The following is an 18,546-nucleotide window of genomic DNA, read 5'->3' on the forward strand; positions in this document are numbered from 1 at the left end:
GTCTCAAAAAAAAAAAAAAAAAAAAAAAAAAGAAACTCTTTCAACCTGACACTTTCTGGGCATATATTTATACCCAAATTCTTTTTGGCACAAGTGTAGCGCTCATACACACCTGGATTGGATGCTGGTGCTATGTGATATTATTTGGTGTATCCTCTGGTATATGCCAACTAAACAGGATAATTAGAAGATAAGTTTGTGTCATTACAACTTTTAGTTAAGGCATATTTATGGGGAAAATACTACAATGAATATAAATCTTTGATCTGCGATAAATTATACTTTTGTCTACATAAGCAGTATCAATTGAAGGTTTCCTTTTAACTCTAGTATCTTTGTTACACATATATGTTTAAAATACTCTCTTTATGTTTCTTTAGGACTTTTTATGTCTTTCCCCACTGGAGCTTATGAAGGTGACTGGTCTGAGTTATCGAGGTGTCCATGAACTTCTATGTATGGTCAGCAGGGCCTGTGCCCCAAAGATGCAAACGGTATATTTATATTTTATTATGATTTGATTATGAATGATTCCTCATCTCATTAAACATGTTTTTTTAGGGATGAGGCATATGCAGAAATAGAGATGAGTACCTCAAAAATACTGAGTTTTCTACTATAGAAGTTAGTTCTCTAAGGAAAATACATGTGAAAAATTTTTTTTTTCTTTTTTGAGACGCTCTGTTGCCCAGGCTGGAGGGCAGTTGCACGATCTCGGCTCACTGTAGCCTCTGCCTCCTGGGTTCAAGCGATTCTCCTGCCTCAGCCTCCTGAGTAGCTGGGATTACAGGCACGGTGCTACCAACTTATTTTTATATTATTAGTAGAGATGCGATTTCACCTTATTGGCCAGGCTGGTCTCAAACTTCTGACCTCAAGTGATCTGCTCGCGTCGACCTCCCAAAGTCCTGGGATTACAGGCGTGAGCCACCGTGCCTAGTCTATGTGTGAAAAATTTATGTAGTTTATAAACTCATGGGAGACAATTTCTAAATATGGGAATTAGGGAGCAACAGAAAGTTTTTATTTTTTTTTCTATAGCCAATAGCAGTAGTTCAAAAGGTCATCTTTCTCTGATTGATTAGGTAGTATTTGATGGCCTCATAGTTAAATTATAATCTTAATTTTAGAATGCCCCTTTCTTTGATACACTGACCTTTACCATCATCACTTGCTCTAGATCATAAAGTACACATAATTGTACTTGTAGTTGCTTATTGATTGAATAGAAGGTAATTAAAAATTTATCCTTTACTCTTAAGAAAATTTGAAGTCTTTTACAAAAGCCCTCATCAAATTGTACATTTTTTCAGACTTTTTGTGTCATGACTGTAGCTTTTCAAAATGTAGATTTGGAGCATGATAGAAATATCTTGTTTTCTCACAGTAAGAGTTTCCTAAAATGCTGTTCGGTGCTTTGCAAATGTATTTATTTATGTGGACTGTAAGTTTCTTACCTTACTACCTTATATTGAAATTTACTGAACACTGAACAATGAAGTACAATTCTCTGAAGAAGGGGAGAAGGAAGGAATGTTAGTGTCATTGGAAACTTCTAAAAACAATGAACAGATATTTGAACAACAGATATTTTCTTTCTTTTTTTTTTTGAGATGAGGTCTGGCTCTATTTCTCTGGCTGGAGTACGGTGGTGTGATCTCGGCTCTGTGCAGCCTCCGCCTCCTGGGCTCAAGCCATCCTCCCACCGCAGCCTCCCGAGTGGCTGGGACTACAGGTGCACACCACCATGCCCAACTACGTTTTGTGTTTTTTGTAGAGATGGGGTTTTGCCACATAGCCTAGACTGTTCTTGAACTTATGAGCTCAAGCGATCCTCCCACCTCGGCCTCCCCAAGTGCTGGGATTACAGGCATCAGCCACTGTGCCTGGCCAAACAACAGATATTTTCTTTTGTTCAGATTTAGCTTGTGATCTGAGGAAAATATTTTAAAGACAGGATAGTCAGAAGGAGAATCAGAATTGGAGTTAGAAATTGCATTAGTCTTAGCTTTATCATTGATTTCATTGCTTGAACAGCTTTCTTTTATGGGAGAAAACAGAAGTTAAAATACTATGCAATGATTCTGTGACTAGATTCAAATTAACTTGTTATTATTTTGAAGGTTGTAAAGCACCAGAAAAACCTTTAATTTGTCATCTGTCATTCTAATTAGTCAATATCCGTGGCATATTTCCCGTTAATAAATAGAGAGCATGGTCCCGAAATTCAACTTTAATTTCTACTTCCATCACTACCTTCAGCTGCCATCTTAATACAATTCCAAATACAGTTCAAGAAGCCATCTTTCTCCTATGGTTTACATTCATTCTTGTAGCATTCCTTATATTTCAGCACTGCCCTAAACACTGGCTTAGTTTTTTTTTTTTCCAACTTTTATTGTAAGTTCTGGGGTACATGTGCAGGATGTGCAGGTTTGTTACATAGGTAAATGTGTGCCATGGTGGTTTGCTGTACGGATCATCCTATCACCTAGGTATTAAGCTCAGCATCCATTAGCTATTCTTCCTGAAGCTCTCCCTCTCCCCCACAACCTCCAACAGGCCCCAATGTGTGTTGTTCCCTTCCGTGTGTCCATGTGTCCATGTGTTCTCATCGTTCAGCTCCCGCTTATAAGTGAGAACACACAGTTTTTGGTTTTCTGTTCTTGCATTAGTTTGCTGAGGATGATGGCTTCCAACTCCATCCATGCCCCTGCAAAGGACATAATCTCATTCCTTTTTATGGCTGCACAGTATTCCATTGTGTATACGTACCACATTTTCTTTATTCAGTCTATCATTGATGGGCATTTGGGTTGATTTCATGTCTTTGCTATTGTGAATAGTGCTGCAGTGAACATATGTGTGCATGTATATTTATAATAGAATGATTTGTATTCCTTTGGGTATATACCTGGTAACGGCATTGCTGGTTCAAATGGTATTTCTGCCTCTAGGTCTTTGAGGAATTGCCACACTGTCTTCCACGATGGTTGAATTAATTTACACTCCCACCAACAGTGTAAAAGCATTCCTATTAGTCTGCAACCTCGCCAGCATCTGTTGTTTCTTGACTTTTTAGTAATTGCCATTCTGATTGGTGTGAGATGGTATCTCATTGTGATTTTGATGTGCATTTCTCTAATGATCAGTGATGTTGAGCTTTTTTTTTCTATGTTTGTTGGCCGCATGAATGTCTTCTTTTGAAAAGTATCTGCTCATGTTCTTAGCCCACTTTTTAATGGGGTTGTTTGGGTTTTTTTTTCTTGTAAATTTGTTTAAGTTCCTTATAGAGTCTGGATATTAGACCTTTGTCGGATGGATAGATTGAAAAAATTTTCTCCCATTTTCTACCATGATAGTTTCTTTTGCTATGCAGAAGCTCTTTAGTTTAATTAGATCCCATTTGTCAATTTTGCTTTTGTTCCAATTACTTTTGGCATTTTTGTCATGATATCTTTGCTTGTGCCTATGTTCTGAATGGTATTGCCTAGATTTTCTTCTAGGTTTTGTTTTTTTTCCTATAGTTTTGGATTTTACATTCAAGTCTTTAATCCATTTTGAGTCAATTTTTGTGTAAAGTGTAAGGAAGGGGTCCAGTTTCAGTTTCCTCATATGGCTAGTCAGTTCTCCCAGCATCATTTGTTAAATAGGGAATCCTTTCCCCATTGCTTGTTTTTATCAGGTTTGTTGAAGATAAGATGGTTGTAGGTGTGCGGTCTTATTTCTGAGTTCTTCTGTTCCATTGGTCTATGTGTCTGTTTTTGTATCAGTACCATGCTGTTTTGGTTACTAGAGTCTTGTAGTATAGTTTGAAGTTGGATAGCATGATGCCTGCAGCTTCATTCTTTTTGCTTTGGATTGTCTTGGCTATACAGGCTCCTTTTTGGTTTCATATGAATTTTAAAATAGCTTTTTAAAATTTTGTGAAGAATGTGAATGGTAGTTTAATGGGAATAGCATTGAATCTATAAATTACTTTGGGCAATATGGCCATTTTCATGATATTGATTCTTCCTATCCATGAGCATAGAATGTTTTTCCATTTGTTTGTGTCCTCTCTGATTTCTTGGAGCAGTGGTTTGTAGTTCTGCTTGAAGAGGTCCTTCACATCCCTTGTTAGCTGTATTTATTGCTAGGTATTTTCTTTTCTTTCTTTCTTTTTTTTTTTTTTTGAGACAGAGTCTTGCTCTGTCGCCGAGGCTGGAGTGCAGTGGTGCAATCTTGGCTCACTGCAAGCTCTGCCTCCTGGGTTCACGGCATTCTCCTGCCTCAGCCTCCCAAGTAGCTGGGACTACAGGCGCCCACCTCCACACCTGGCTAATTTTTTGTATTTTTAGTAGAGACGGGGTTTCACCATGTTAGCCAGGATGGTCTCGATCTCCTGACCTCATGATCCGCCCGCCTCGGCCTCCCAAAGTGCTGGGATTACAGGCGTGAGCCACTGTGCCCGGCCCAGTATTTTATTTTCTTTGTAGCAATTGTGAATGGGAGTTCATTCATAATTTGGCTCTCTGCTTGCCTGTTGTTGGTGCATTGGCTTAGTTTTAGTTCATTTCTTCAGGAAATTTTTTTTGCTCATTTATTCAGTCATTTATTCTTTTGACCTGTATTTACTGAATGTCAAGCATGTATTAGGTACTTTGTCAGGCACCAAGGCTATCATGGTGAACAAGTTTATACAGTCCAGCCCTCTTGTAGTTTACAGTCTAGTGGGGGAAGCCAGACATTAAAATATTAATTCAGAAATAATTAGTTAATTATAATAGTGCTAAATCCTATGAAGGAAAAGCATAAGGTACTTTGAAACTTTATAATAGGGATTACTTAGTTTGGGGGTCAGGAGGACCCTTGCAAGGAAGCAATACTTTAGCTAAAACATGAAAGATGAATAGGTGAGAGATAGGCAAAGGAGCTGGGAAGGGAGATGGGCAGGGAAGAGTTATTGGGCGTTGGGTATAACAGATGCAAAGGCCCTGGGAAGTGAAGGAGAATGGGGCTTGCGTGAGTGGGTCATAACAACGAAGAAGAGAGTGGTAAGAGATGAAGCCAGAGAAGTAAGCAGGAGTCAGATTATTAGGGCTTTGATTTGGACTTTATTCCAAGAGCAAGGGAAACTCATAAAAGGGTATACTGTAATATGTGTTTTAAAGAAAATCAGTCTTGGACATGGACAAGTGATTGAAAAGGAGCAATAAAATATTCATGAAGATTAGTTAGGTACCTATTACTGTATTCCAAACAAAAAGTGATGGTGACTTATATTATTAATGCAGAGGTTATAGTGTTGATTAATATGACAGATATTTAGGAGGGATAATTTTTGTTTTTTTTGAGACAGAGTCTCGCACTCTTGCCCAGGCTGGAGTGCAGTGGTGCGATCTTGGCTCACTGCAATCTCTGCCTTCTGGGTTCCAGCAATTCTTGTGCCTAAGCCTCCTCAGTAGCTGGGACTACAGACATGCACCATCACACCTGGCTAATTTTTGTATTTTTAGTAGAGATGGGGTTTTGCCATTGTCCAGGCTGGTCTCAAACTGCTGGCCTCAAGCAATCCACCCACCTCAGCCTCCCAATGTGCTGGGATTACAGATGTGAGCCACTGTGCTGAGCCTAGGAGAGAGAATTAATGGGATTTGGTGATTGTTTGGCTGAGGTGGTGGTGAAGTATAGGAAAATGTCAGAGATGATTCCCTGACTTTTGCTTTGAGAAACTGAGTGGTACCATTTCCTGAGATCAGGAATACTGGAAGAGGAGCAGGTTTGAGGGAGGCAGATCACAGATTCAATTTAGTACTTGTGTAATTTTTTTTTTTTTTTTGAGATGGAGTTTCGCTCTTGTCACCCAGGCTGGAGTGCAATGGTGAGATCTCGGCCCAGGCTCCCACGTTCAAGTGATTCTCCTGCGTTAGCCTCCCGAGTAGCTGGGATTACAGGCACCCACCACTATGCCCGGTTAATTTTTTATATTTTTAGTAGAGACAGGGTTTCAGCATGTTGGCCAGGCTGGTCTCGAACTCGTGACCTCAGGTGATCCACCTGCCTCAGCCTCCCAAAGTGCCGGGATTACAGGCGTGAACCACCGCCCCCGGCCAGTACTTGTCTAATTTAAGATGTTTATAAAACATTTAGTGAAGATGGGAAATAGGCAGTTAAATATATGGACCTGGACCTTGAAGGCGAGGCATGCACGTGGGAGTCATTGGTGTAAATATGATAGTTAAAGCTATCAGAATGGATGAGTGATTGCCTATAAAGTGCATACAGTAAGACGATAAGTGTACTTAAGCCTGAAACCTGAGTGATGCCAACAGTTACAGGTCAGATTAGATGATAATGAGTCTGAGAAGAAGCAGCCACCGAAGTAGAAGAAAAATTGGTAGTGTCATATCACAAAACTCTTCTTTGTCTCATTTATATACATACTACTTTTCTGAAGTTTTGTTCTGTTAGTTCATTTTATTCCTTTTTTTGAGATGGAGTTTTGCTCTTGTTGCCCAGGCTGGAGTGCAGTGGCGCGATCTTGGCTCACCGCAACCTCCGCCTCCCGGGTTCAAGTGATGATCCTACCTCAGCCTCCTGAGTAGCTGGGATTACAGGCATGTGCTACCATGCCCAGCTAATTTTTTTTTTTTGTATTTTTAGTAGAGATGGGGTTTCTCCATGTTTGTCAGCCTGGTCTCGAACTCCGGACCTCAGGTGATACGCCGGCCTCGGCCTCCCAAAATGCTGGGATTACAGGCGTGAGCCACCGCACCCAGCTGATTATTCTTTTTTTGACTTACCGAATCTATTATTCTAGAAATTACACTTAAAATTGTAAGTGAAGTGCTTTAATTTTGACAGATTGGGCTGCCTTTGCATGTTTGAGAAAGTATCCCCACATGCATCCACGTTGCCTGATGATAAGTTATAGAAAAAAATGTCTACGTAAGGATGCCAACTGAAATATTTCTTATATCAAAAAATTGGAAACAATAATAATAGTAAGGAAGGAGATAAATTATATTACATTTATGTTAGGGAATATTATGTAGGCACTAAAATCTTTAAAAAATATTTGTTTGTTTATTGATTTTTATAGAGGCAGGGTCTTGCTATGATGCCCAGGCTGGTCTTGAAATCCTGGCTGCAAGTGATCCTCCTGCCTTAGCCTCCCAAAGTGCTGGGATTACAGGCATGAGCCATCATGCCCAGCCAATAATTTTTAATAACAGGAGAAATGCACAGGATATAAATGGTTAGTGAAAAAAGCAGGCTACAAAATTGTATATAGTATACATGCCAATTTTATAAAAATGACCGTTATAAAGGTATTTGGTGTATATTGTTAATAATGGTTATCTCAGGATTGTGGAATTTTTTACTGTTCTGTTTTCTTTAACTTTTTTTTTCTTTCCAAATTTGCTTTAGGTATGTTCTTTAGGAAAAAAGCAGCAACAGTTCTTGTTTGTCCCCTTGCAGTAATATCTGGCAATTCTCTTAGTCTCAGTTTTTTTACCATTTGTGAAATGGAGATAATTATACCTGTGTGTAAATGAAATAATGTATGTAAAGTACTTAATACAGCACATAGTAGATGTGCAACAGATGTTCATTAGCTTCCTATCCTTGCCTTTTCCTTACTGTTCATGATTCCTGAATCACAGCAATATCTAAGAGGAGCTGATGTTATTTGCTCCATATCCTAGCATAGCGACTGGACAGTGCCCTGGAGCAGGCAAAACTAAACTGAAATGTAAAGCAGACCATTAACAAAGGGAGGTTGTCAAAAGCCCTTAAAAGAATAAAAGGAACATTAGAAAATAAACATCTTTTAAAAATCAGGTAAAATTTTAATATCCCAGAAGATTAATAAAAGTAATTAAAAAAACAATTTTCCTTATAGAGTATTAACTTTTGTAGTTCTGAATACATCAGAATGATCAAAACCAACAAATGAAATCACCAGAATTCTTTGTATAATTTCTTGTGGACAAACACAACACCAAGGATAAGAAAGGAGAATTTCGGGCCAGGTGCAGTGGCTCACACCTGTAATCCCAGCACTTTGGGAGGCCGAGGTGGTCAGGTCACTTGAGGGCAGGAGTTCGAGACCAGCCTGGCCAACATGGCAAAACCCCGTCTCTACTAAAAATACAAAAATTAGCCGGGTCTGGTGGCAGGCACCTGTAATCCCAGTTACTTGGGAGGCTGAGGCAGGAGAATTGCTTGAACCCAGGAAGTGGAGGTTGTAGTGAGCTGAGATCGCATCACTGCACTCCAGCCTGGATGACAGAGTGAGACTCTGTCTTGAACAAAAAAAAGGAGAATTTCAGAATTGTATTATATTGGAAAAACTTCATATATGTAGTGTTTCTCCCCTTGTTCACAGGGAATGTTTCAAGACCCTCAGTGGATGTTTGAAAATTTGGATAGTACTAAACTATATGTATACTATGTTTTTTGGATCTGATAACTGAGATGATAACTGAGATACTGACTAATGGGCAGGGAGTGTCTACAGTGTGTATACACTTGGCAAAGGGATGATTCACATCCAGGTGGGATGATGTGAGATTTCACCATGCTACTCAGACCTGTGTGCAATTTAAAACTTATGAATTATTTCTGGAATTATCCATTTAATATTTTCAGATCAATGTTGACCAGGGGTAACTGAAACATGGGAAGTGAAACCGTGGATAAGGGGGACTGTTGTACTGTGTACCTGGGTTTAGATATAGTTGCTAGAACCAAAAGTTTTTATCCCCACTACTATTACCTTCTTCTAGCTACCATTATTTTTCTTTGGAATGACTGTAACGTCTTCCTGACAGATCTCCCAGCTTCAAGCTGTTCTTCACAAACTAATCTGAGTATGTCTTTGAAATTATAATTTGTTGTATTAGTTTCCTGTGGCAGTTCTAATACAAATCACACCCTGGGTGGCTTCAGACAACAGAAATTTATTCTCTTACAGTTTTGGAGTTCAGAGGTTCAAAATTAAGGTGTAGGCAGAGCTGCATTCTCTCCAGAGGTTCTAGGGGATTATCCGTTCCTTGCCTCTTTCAGCTTTTGGTGGCCATTAACATTCCTTGGCTTGTGGCTGCTTCTCTCTCTATACCATCTTCACATAACCTTTTCCTGTGTGTATTGAATTCCCTCTGCCTCTCTTATTAGTGTGGGTATTTAGGGTCCATCTGGATAATCCATGATTATCCCTTCATCTCAAGAGCTTTAACTTAATCACATCTGCAAACACCCATTTTGCAAATAAGGTAATATTCACAGACAGGTTCTGGAGATTTGATTTGGATATCCAGGGGTGGGGGTGGGGGATCATTTCTCAGCCTACCACACCTTCCTTCACACTGTTCTTCACAAACGAACCCAAGTTTGAAATAACTTGTTCATGTCACTCCTTTTTGCATCTTCAACAGAGCTGTTTATGGTTAGGCCCCTGCTTACTTCTCTAGCCTCATTGCTTGCTGTGCTACACCCACACTCCATCTTTCAACCATTCTAAATGAACTGTATATTTACAGTTTGTGTTAGTCCCTGTTTCCTCTCTTGCTTCTTGACCTTTCTTTGTACATTCTGTCCTCTTTGGCAGGAATAGTCACATTTCCTTTGCTTACCTAACAGCTCTTTCAGATTTTAGCACGGGCATCCAGCAATTCCATTAAGTTTCCAAAATCTGTATCAGTTATACTTTCCCTATTACAATATCTCTTATTAATTGTGTTGTAATTGCCTGGTTTCTAGTCCTAATTTCATAGTCCCTGGTTGACTTCATAAGACTGTGAGGGCAACGTCTCTTTCTTTTATGTCATATCCCCATAATCTAGCACAGTCCCTGTCACAGAGTAAATATTTGTTGAACAAATAAATAATAGAAGGGAAAAGGTTGGATTAGGGTTAAAATTGCTAAAATTTAGAGAATTAAAGTTGGTTTATGTTTTTGAATATATATAGAGGTTGAAAAAAAAACTTAATCATTTTCTTGTTTAGGCTTATGGGATAAAAGCACAAAGGTCTGCTGATTTCTCACCAGCATTCTTATCTACTACCCTTTCTGCTTTGGACGAAGCCCTGCATGGTGGTGTGGCTTGTGGATCCCTCACAGAGGTAAAGGAAAAATTTTTCGTACCTTCTTCCATTGACCTATAACCTTCAGAGCTAGGGAAAAAGTTTAGTTAAAAAACATAAATTATTTCTGGAATGGTAATCTGAATTAAATTATAAGTACTTCAAGGATATGGTTCTCCACTCAGTACTTAGTGTGGTTGTTCTGCAAACAGAGGTGTTAAAAACAAAATCCTTGCTGACTGATTAAAATCTACTTAGGTTGCTGTTTCATTGAATTAACTTAGAAAGTGATAAATATTGCTGGGTGTGTTTATATATGTGTTATATATATAATGCATACATATATGTTATATATACATACATGCATACATACATTTATATGTACACACATGTCACATATATGTAATATATACACATATGTCATATATGTAATATGTATGCACATAAATAACATTATATATTTTATATATATGATTATATCATGCCTATAATCCCAGCACTTTGAGCAACAAGGCAAGACCCTGTCTTTACCAAAAAAAAAACCAAAAAAAACCCAGAAACCATTTAGCCATATGTGGTGGTGCATGCTTATGGTCCTAGCTACTCAGGAGGCTGACCTTGAGCCAGAGAGGTCAAGGCTAGAGTGAGCCATGGTCACACCACTGCATTCCAGCCTGGGTGACAGAGCAAGACCCTGTCTCAAAAAAAAGAAAGTGGTAAATATTATGAAATAATATTATGAAACAATTGGGGGAATTAAAAAAGGATCACTCCTTATAAATTAGGAAGGACAATTTGAAATTTTATTAACATATGGAAAAATTATAGTATTAAACTAAAGTGAGCTGTTTTTACTTTCTGTTATAGATAAAATTTCTTTTAGGAAGTGATAGGTTATTGGATTAGTTAATACTGTTGGATAACAAATTATCCCAAAACTAAGTGGCTTAAAACAATAAACTTTGGTTATTTCTTAGTTTCTTTGTGAGTGGCTTAGCTCAGCATTGTTGGTGAGGGATGCAGTCATCTGAAGCTTGGTAGGGGCTGTAGGATCTGTTTCTGAGGGGCCCACTTACATGACTGGCAAATGGGTGCTGGTGGTTGGCAGGAGGCCACAGTGCCTCACCAGGTAGGCTCTCCACAGGCTTCTTGAGTCTTATGACATGATGGCTGACTTCCCCCAGGTGAGTGGTCTTGAAGAAGGCAAGATGGAAGTGGTGATATCTTTGGCAACCTAGCTTTGGAAGTTACACACCACTACTTCTGCCACTTTTCGTCATTAGAAGTGAGTCATTAAGTCAAGCCTACATTTAAAGAAAGGGAAATTAGCCTCTTTTTTTTTTTTTTTTTTTGAGACAGAGTCTTGCTGTGTTGCCCAGGCTGAAGTGCAGTGGCACAATCTTGGCTTACTGCAACCTCTGCCTCCCAGGTTCAAGTGAGTAGCTGGGATTGCAGGCATGCATCACCATGCCTGGCTAATTTTTTGTATTTTTACTAGAGATGGGGTTTCACCATGTTGTCCAGGCTGGTCTCAAACTCCTGACCTCAGGTGATCCACCCACCTGGGCCTCCCAAAGTGCTGGGATTACAGGTGTGAGCCACTACACCTGGCCAACCTTTTGGAGGAAGAAGTGTCAGGAATTTGAGGACATTTTAAAACCACTGCAGTTATTTTCCTTGAAAACTGCTTACAATGTGATGACTTGATAGACAATGTTTATCAATACACTCCTGAGGACTTCTTGCTTGAAAGTTCTAGGGGCATAAATACTTTCAGGAAACTTCTAAACAAGAACAGATTATTTTCTTACATTCTGATAGTCATAATTTAACTGTGGATTTTTTTTCCTTGGAGATAGGGACCCTGTTTTAGATACTATATTTTATTTCCTGTCTTCCAAGAGAGATTTAAAGATTTATATGAACAACACCTAGCAGATGCCTATTAAATAGTTGGTAAATAAATGCGTGAATTAGTTATTAATAAAAATGCACACACACACATACACACACACACACGCACACACACACATCCTCTTCTTTTGGAATATACTGCCACCAGGTGGTGCCAGAATCACATGATTTTACATAAACTTTTTGGGCTGAAGTTCCACTTGCTTAAACAAGGTTTATTACAGTGTGATCCACAGTCATAAACTTACTTATTTAAATAGCAAAAACATTGAACTTAAGGAAGATTAACTGGGAAATTCTTTTTACTTTTTAAGTTTTAGAATAATTTTTAATACTTTTTCACTTAGCTTTTATTAATTATTTTTTAAAATCCAAACAGAAGTTACAAGCCTTTTAGTTGTTTTGTTGTTATCTAATTGGCTGACTTGGAATAGGAATATAAATACTTTGACTCCTTAGTAAGGGCAAATTCTCTCCTTTCTGTTCTAGCTACAGGTAGCTTCTTCAATCTTTTTTGTTTTTTGTTTTTCAACTGAGTATAGGGAGTATATCAATTATCTTCAAACACAGAGTTTTTTTTGCTTTTATTACAATTTTTAATTGATACAATAATTGTATATATTTATGGGGTACAGTGTGATATTTTGATATGTGTGTGCAATGTATAATGATCAAATCAGGTAATTGGCATATCCATCACTTCAAGCATTTATCATTTTTTTTGTGTGTTCGGAACATCCAAAAGCCCCTCTTCTAGCTATTTGAAAATATATAATAAATTGTTGTAAATTATAGTTTACCTAACGTGCTATAGAAAACTAAGACTTCTTCTTCCTGTCTTGCTATAATTTTGTAACTGCTAACCAACCTTTGGCTGTCTCCCTCTAACCATCTCAGCCTCTAATAATCACTATTCTATTCTCCACTTCTATGAGATCAATTTTTTTAGCTTCTACACGTGAGTGAGAACATGCAAGGTTTGTCTTTCTGTGTCTGACATTTTACTCAACATAATGACCTTGAGTTCCATCCATGTTGTTGCAGATGACAGAATCTCATTCTTTTTTATGGCTGAAATAGTACTCCATTGCATGTATGTACCACATATTTATCCATTTGTCTGCTGATGGACACTTAGGTTGATTCCATCTCTTGGGTACTGTGAATAGTGCTGCAATAAAAATGGGAGCATAGATTGACATACTGATTTCATACTGTGTATCATACATGTGCATGCACATACACACATGTGGAGGTAAGAGAGAGCTAGCAAAACGATAAAGTAAATTGGGCAAAATGTTAACGGTGGGTGGATGTGGGAAAAGAATGCATATATATATTCTGTATTGTTTTTATTTCTTTTTTATTTATTTTTATTTTAAATTAAAAAAAAAGATACATGGTCTAGCTGTGTCACCTAGGCTGGAGTGCAGTGGCACAACCATAGCTCACTGCAGCTTCAAACTCCTGGGCTGAAATGATCCTCCTTCCTCAGCCTCCCAAGTAGCTAGGACTACAGGTGTGCACCACCATGCCTGGCTAATTTTTTAAATTCTTTTGTAGAGATGAGGGCTTGCTATGTTGCCCAGACTGGTCTTGAACTCCTGACCTCAAGTGATCCTTTCTGCCCTGGCCTCCCAACCTGTTGGGATTACAGGTGTGAGCTACTGCACCTGGCCTTCTGTTTTTATTAATACCATTTTCCTGTAAGTTTAAAATTATTTCTAGATAAAAAAGTAAAAAAAAAAACAACCTGTGATGTTTGCTGTAAGTAGATATTCTTGATCAGAAATAAAGAACTTTCCTCCATTTCCTAGCTAAAGTACTAATTTGGTGTTACATTTTATCAAAAACTTTTTTTCTGCATTGATTGAAATGATTGTATTATTTTTCATCTTTGGTCTAATAGCATGGTGAGAAACATTTAATAGATTTTTCTGATGTTAAACTACTATTGCATTTTTGGGACAAGTTCAACTTGGTCATGATATATTATCTTTTTTTATAAACTGTTGGATTCAGTTTGCTAATATTTAAGATTTTTCAATATTTAGGATGGATATTCAGCTGTAATTTTCCTTTTAGTAGTGTCTTTGTCTGAATTAGTATTTATCTTATACTAGTTTGGTAGAATGGATTATGGAATATCTCTTTTTTTAATATTCTGCAATAGTTTGCATATGATGGGAATTATTTGTTCCTTGAAGATTTGGTAGAACTTGTCTGAAAAATTGTCTGATCTTGATATTTTTCCTTCTGAGAAGATTTTTAAAAAATTCAATTCCTTTAATGATTATAGGACTACTCAGGTTTTCTATTTCTTCTTGATTAGTTACAGTGAATGAGATTTTTAGGAATTTGTCCATTTTCTTTATGTTTTCAAATTTATTATAATAAAGTTATTCATTATAATCTTCCAGCTCTTAAATCTGGTTTTACATGTGGTTTTTGTCCCCCTTTCCATTTCTGATATTACTTACTTTGTTTTATTTCTCCCTCTCTTTTAAAAAAAACTTGTCAGAAGTTTGAGTATGTATGTCATCATTTTAAAGAACTCTGCATTTTGTTGTTCTTTGTTGGTCTTCTCTATTATTTCTTCACCTTCTACCTCCTTTATTTCTGCCATTTTCTTATTATCTCCTTTTATTTAATTTTTTTGTGGGGTTATTCTTTGCTTCTAACTTCTTAAATTAGATATTTAATCTATTAATTTTCAGTTTTTCTTTTTACTCTGACCTTTTAAGACTGAATTTTTCTTGAAGCATTCTATTTTGATATATAGTATTTCCATTTTCATTCTGTTCTAAAAGTATTTAAACATTCCCATCACAATTGGTTCTTTGACTCATGTATCATTTGGAATTTTAAAATATCTAAATTACTTAATTAAAAAAATTTATTTTAATTACCTTATTAATCTAATTGCATTTTTGTCAGATAACTTTGCATGATATTGATTTTTTGAAGTTCCCTGAGACATCTTTTAAGGTTAAATATGTGATCAACTTTGATAAATGTTGCACGTGTGCTTGAAAAGAATGATTATTCTCTAATAATTGGGTGCCCTATTTTATTTTAGGTTCAGGGGTATATGTACAGGTTTGTTACATTGGTATATTGCGTGATGCTGAGGTTTGGGGTACGATTTATACCATCTCTCAGCTACTGAACATAGTCCCCAATAAGTAGTTTTTTTAGCCTTTTTCCCTGCTCCCTTCTTCCTCCTTCTAATAATCTCCATTGTTGATTGTTCCCATCTTTGTGTCCATGTATACCCAATGTTTAGCTCCCACTTATAAGTGAGAACATGCAGTCTTTGGTTTTCTGTTCCTGTGTTAATTCACTTAGGATAATGACCAAGAGCTGCATCCATGTTGCTGCAAAGGACATGATTTTGTTCTTTTTATGGCTGTGTAGTAGTCCATGGTATATATTTACCACATTTTCTTTATCTACTCTACCATGGATGGGCACTTAGGTTGATTCCATGTCTTTGCTATTGTGGATACTGTGGCAGTGAACATACGAGTGCATATGTCTTTTTGGTAGAGTGATTTATTTTCCTTTGGGTATATATCCAGCAATGAGATTGCTGGCTCAAATGGTAGCTCTATTTTAAGTTCTTTGGGAGATCTCCAAACTCCTTTGCACAGTGATTGAACTAATTTATATTTCCACCTACAGTGTATAAGCATTCCATTTTCTCTGCACCCTTTCCAGCATCTATTATTTTTTGACTTTTTTTTTTTTTTGGGACAGAGTCTCATTCTGTTGCCCAGCCCGGAGGGCAGTGGCACTTTTGGCTCACTGTAACCTCTGCCTCCCAGGTTCAAGCGATTCTCGTGCCTCAGCCTCCTGAGTAGCTGGGATTACAGGTGTGTGCTACCATGCCCAGCTAATTTTATTTTTTAGTAGAGATGGGGTTTCACCATGTTGGCCAGGCTGGTCTCAAACTCCTGGCCTCAAGTGATCTGCCCACCTCAGCCTCCCAAATTGCTGAGATTATAGGCATGAGCCACTGTGCCTGGCCATTTTGACTTCTTAATAATAGCCATTCTGGCTGGTGTGAGATGGTATCTCATTGTGGTTTTGATTTGCATTTCTCTAATGATTAGGGATGTTGAGCATTTTATATTTGATGGCCACGTGGATGTCTTCTTTTGAGAAGTGTCTGTTCATGTCCTTTACCCACTTTTAATGGGGTCATTTTTTGCTTGTTGATTTGTTTAAGTTCCTTATAGAATCTGGATATTAGACCTTTGTCACATGCCTAGTTTGTGAATATTTTCTCCTATTCTGTAGGGCGTCCATTTATTCTGTTGATAGTTTCTTTTGCTGTGCAGAAGCTCTTTAGTTAGGTACCACTTGTCAATTTTTGTTTTTGTTACAATATTTTTGAGGTCTTAGCCATTAGTTCTTTGCCAAGGCTGATGTCCAGAATGGATTTTCCTTGGTTTTCTTCTAGGATTTTTATGGGTTGGGTCTTAGATTTAAATTGTTGATCCATCTTGAGTTAATTTTTGTAAATGGTAAAAGGTAGGGGTCCAGTTTAATTATTCTGCATATGGCTAGCTGGTAATCTCAGCAGCATTTATTGAATAGGAAGTCCTTTCCCCATTTTTTATTTTTGTTGACTTTGTCAAAGATCAGAGGTTGTAAGTGTGTGGTTTCATTTCTGGGTTCTCTATTCTGTTCCATTGATCACTGTGTCTGTTTTTGTACCAGTACCATGCCGTTTTGGTTGCTATAGTTTGAAGTCAGGTAGTGTGATGCCTCTAGCTTTGTTCTCTTTGCTTAGGATTCACTTGGCTTTTCAGACTCTTAACTTCCCATATGAATGTTAGAATAGTTTTTTCTAATTCTGTGAAAAATGACATTGGTAATTTGAATCTGTACATTGCTTTGGGAAATATGCCATTTTAACGGTATTGATTCTTCAAATCCATGAGTATGGAATGTTTTTTCATTTGTTTGTATCATCTGTGATTTCTTGTAGCAGTGTTTTGTAGTTCTCCTTCCAAAGATCATTCACCTCCTTGGTTAGATGTATTCCTAGATATTTTATTTTTTTGTGTAGCTATTGTAAATGGGATTGTATTCTTGACTTGGCTCTCGGCTGGAATGTTATTGGTGTATAGAAAAGCTACTGATTTTTGTGCATTGATTTTGTAGCCTTCAACTTTACTAAAGTCATTTATCAGTTCTGGGAGCCTTTTGGAGCAGCAGTCTTTAGGGTTTTCTAGGTATAGAATCATATTGTCAGTGAAGAGAGATGATTTTGCTTTTTCTTTTCTATTTTGGTGCCTTTTATTTCTTTCCCTTTTTGAGATGGAGTCTCACTCTGTCGCCTAGGCTGGAGTGCAGTGGCACAATCTTGGTTCACTGCAGCCTCACCTCCTCACCTTCTCTTGCCTCAGCCTTTCAAGTAGCTGGGACTATAGGCGTGCACTACCACTCCCAGCTAATTTTTATATTTTTAGTAGAGATGGGGTTTCACCATATTGGCCAAGCTGGTCTTGAACTCCTGACCTCAAGTGATCTGCCTGTCTAGGCCTCCCAAAATTCTGGGATTACAGGCATGTGCCACCGTGCCCAGCCTTATTTCTTTCTCTTGCCTGATTGCTCTGGCTAGGACTTCCTGTACTATGTTGAATAGGAGTGGTGAGACTGGGCATCCTTGTCTTGTTCTAGTTCTCCCAAATTTTGCCTGTTTAGAATGATGTTGGCTGTGGGTTTGTCATAAATGGGTCTTAGTATTTTGAGGTATGTTCATTTCGATGCCTAGTCTGTTGAGGGTTTTTATCATGAAGTGGTGTTGGATTATGTTGACAGCTTTTTCTGTGTCTATGGAGATGATCATATGGTTTTTGCTTTAAATCTGTTTATGTTGTGAATAACATTTATTGATTTACATATGTTGAACTAGCCCTGCGTCTCAGGAATAAAGCTTACTTAATCATGATGTATTAACTTTTTGATGTGTTGCTGGATTCAGTTTGCTCATATTTTCTTGCAGATTTTTGCATCCATGTTCATCAGGGATATTGACCTGATGCTTTCTTTTGTTTTTTCTTTTTTTAAAAATTTTATTATTATTATACTTTAAGTTTTAGGGTACATGTGCACAACGTGCAGGTTTGTTACATATGTATACATGTGCCATGTTGGTGTGCTGCACCCATTAACTGGTCATTTTGCATTAGGTATATCTCCTAATGCTGTCCCTCCCCCCTCCCCCACAATGCTGTTTTTTACATTGTGTCTCTGCCAGATTTTGGTGTCAGGCTGATACTGGTCTTATAGAATGAGTTATTGAGGAGTCCCTCTTCCTCAGTTTTTTGGAACATTGTCAGTAGGAATGGTATAAGTGCTTCTTTATACATCTGGTAGAATTAGGCCGTGAACATGTCTGGTCCTGGGATTTTTCTGCTTGGTAGGCTTTTTGTTACTTAATTCAATTTCAGACCTCATTATTGGTCTGTTCATTAGTTTAATTTCTTTCTGGTTCAATTTTGGGAGGTTGCATGTTTCCAGGAATTTATGCATTTCTTCTAGGTTTTC

General features: G+C 37.7%; 1 protein-coding gene across 14 annotated transcripts in view; it reads left to right on the top strand.

Moving 5' to 3' along the window:
- The window catches only part of RAD51B (RAD51 paralog B), a 914,255-nt gene that overhangs the window by 5,327 nt on the left and 890,382 nt on the right, over positions 1-18,546 (top strand). For all 14 annotated transcript variants that reach the window (XR_010151168.1, XR_010151169.1, XM_016926252.4 and 11 more), the window contains exons 3-4: positions 381-494; positions 9,994-10,110. Coding sequence is in view for 11 of the 14 variants with exons in the window: in XM_016926252.4 (XP_016781741.1) it covers positions 381-494; positions 9,994-10,110 (231 nt within the window). In the remaining 3 variants the exon portion in view is untranslated. The remainder of the gene's footprint in view (positions 1-380; positions 495-9,993; positions 10,111-18,546) is intronic.

Source organism: Pan troglodytes, chromosome 15, assembly GCF_028858775.2.
Source record: "Pan troglodytes isolate AG18354 chromosome 15, NHGRI_mPanTro3-v2.0_pri, whole genome shotgun sequence".
Classification (NCBI taxonomy): domain Eukaryota; kingdom Metazoa; phylum Chordata; class Mammalia; order Primates; family Hominidae; genus Pan; species Pan troglodytes.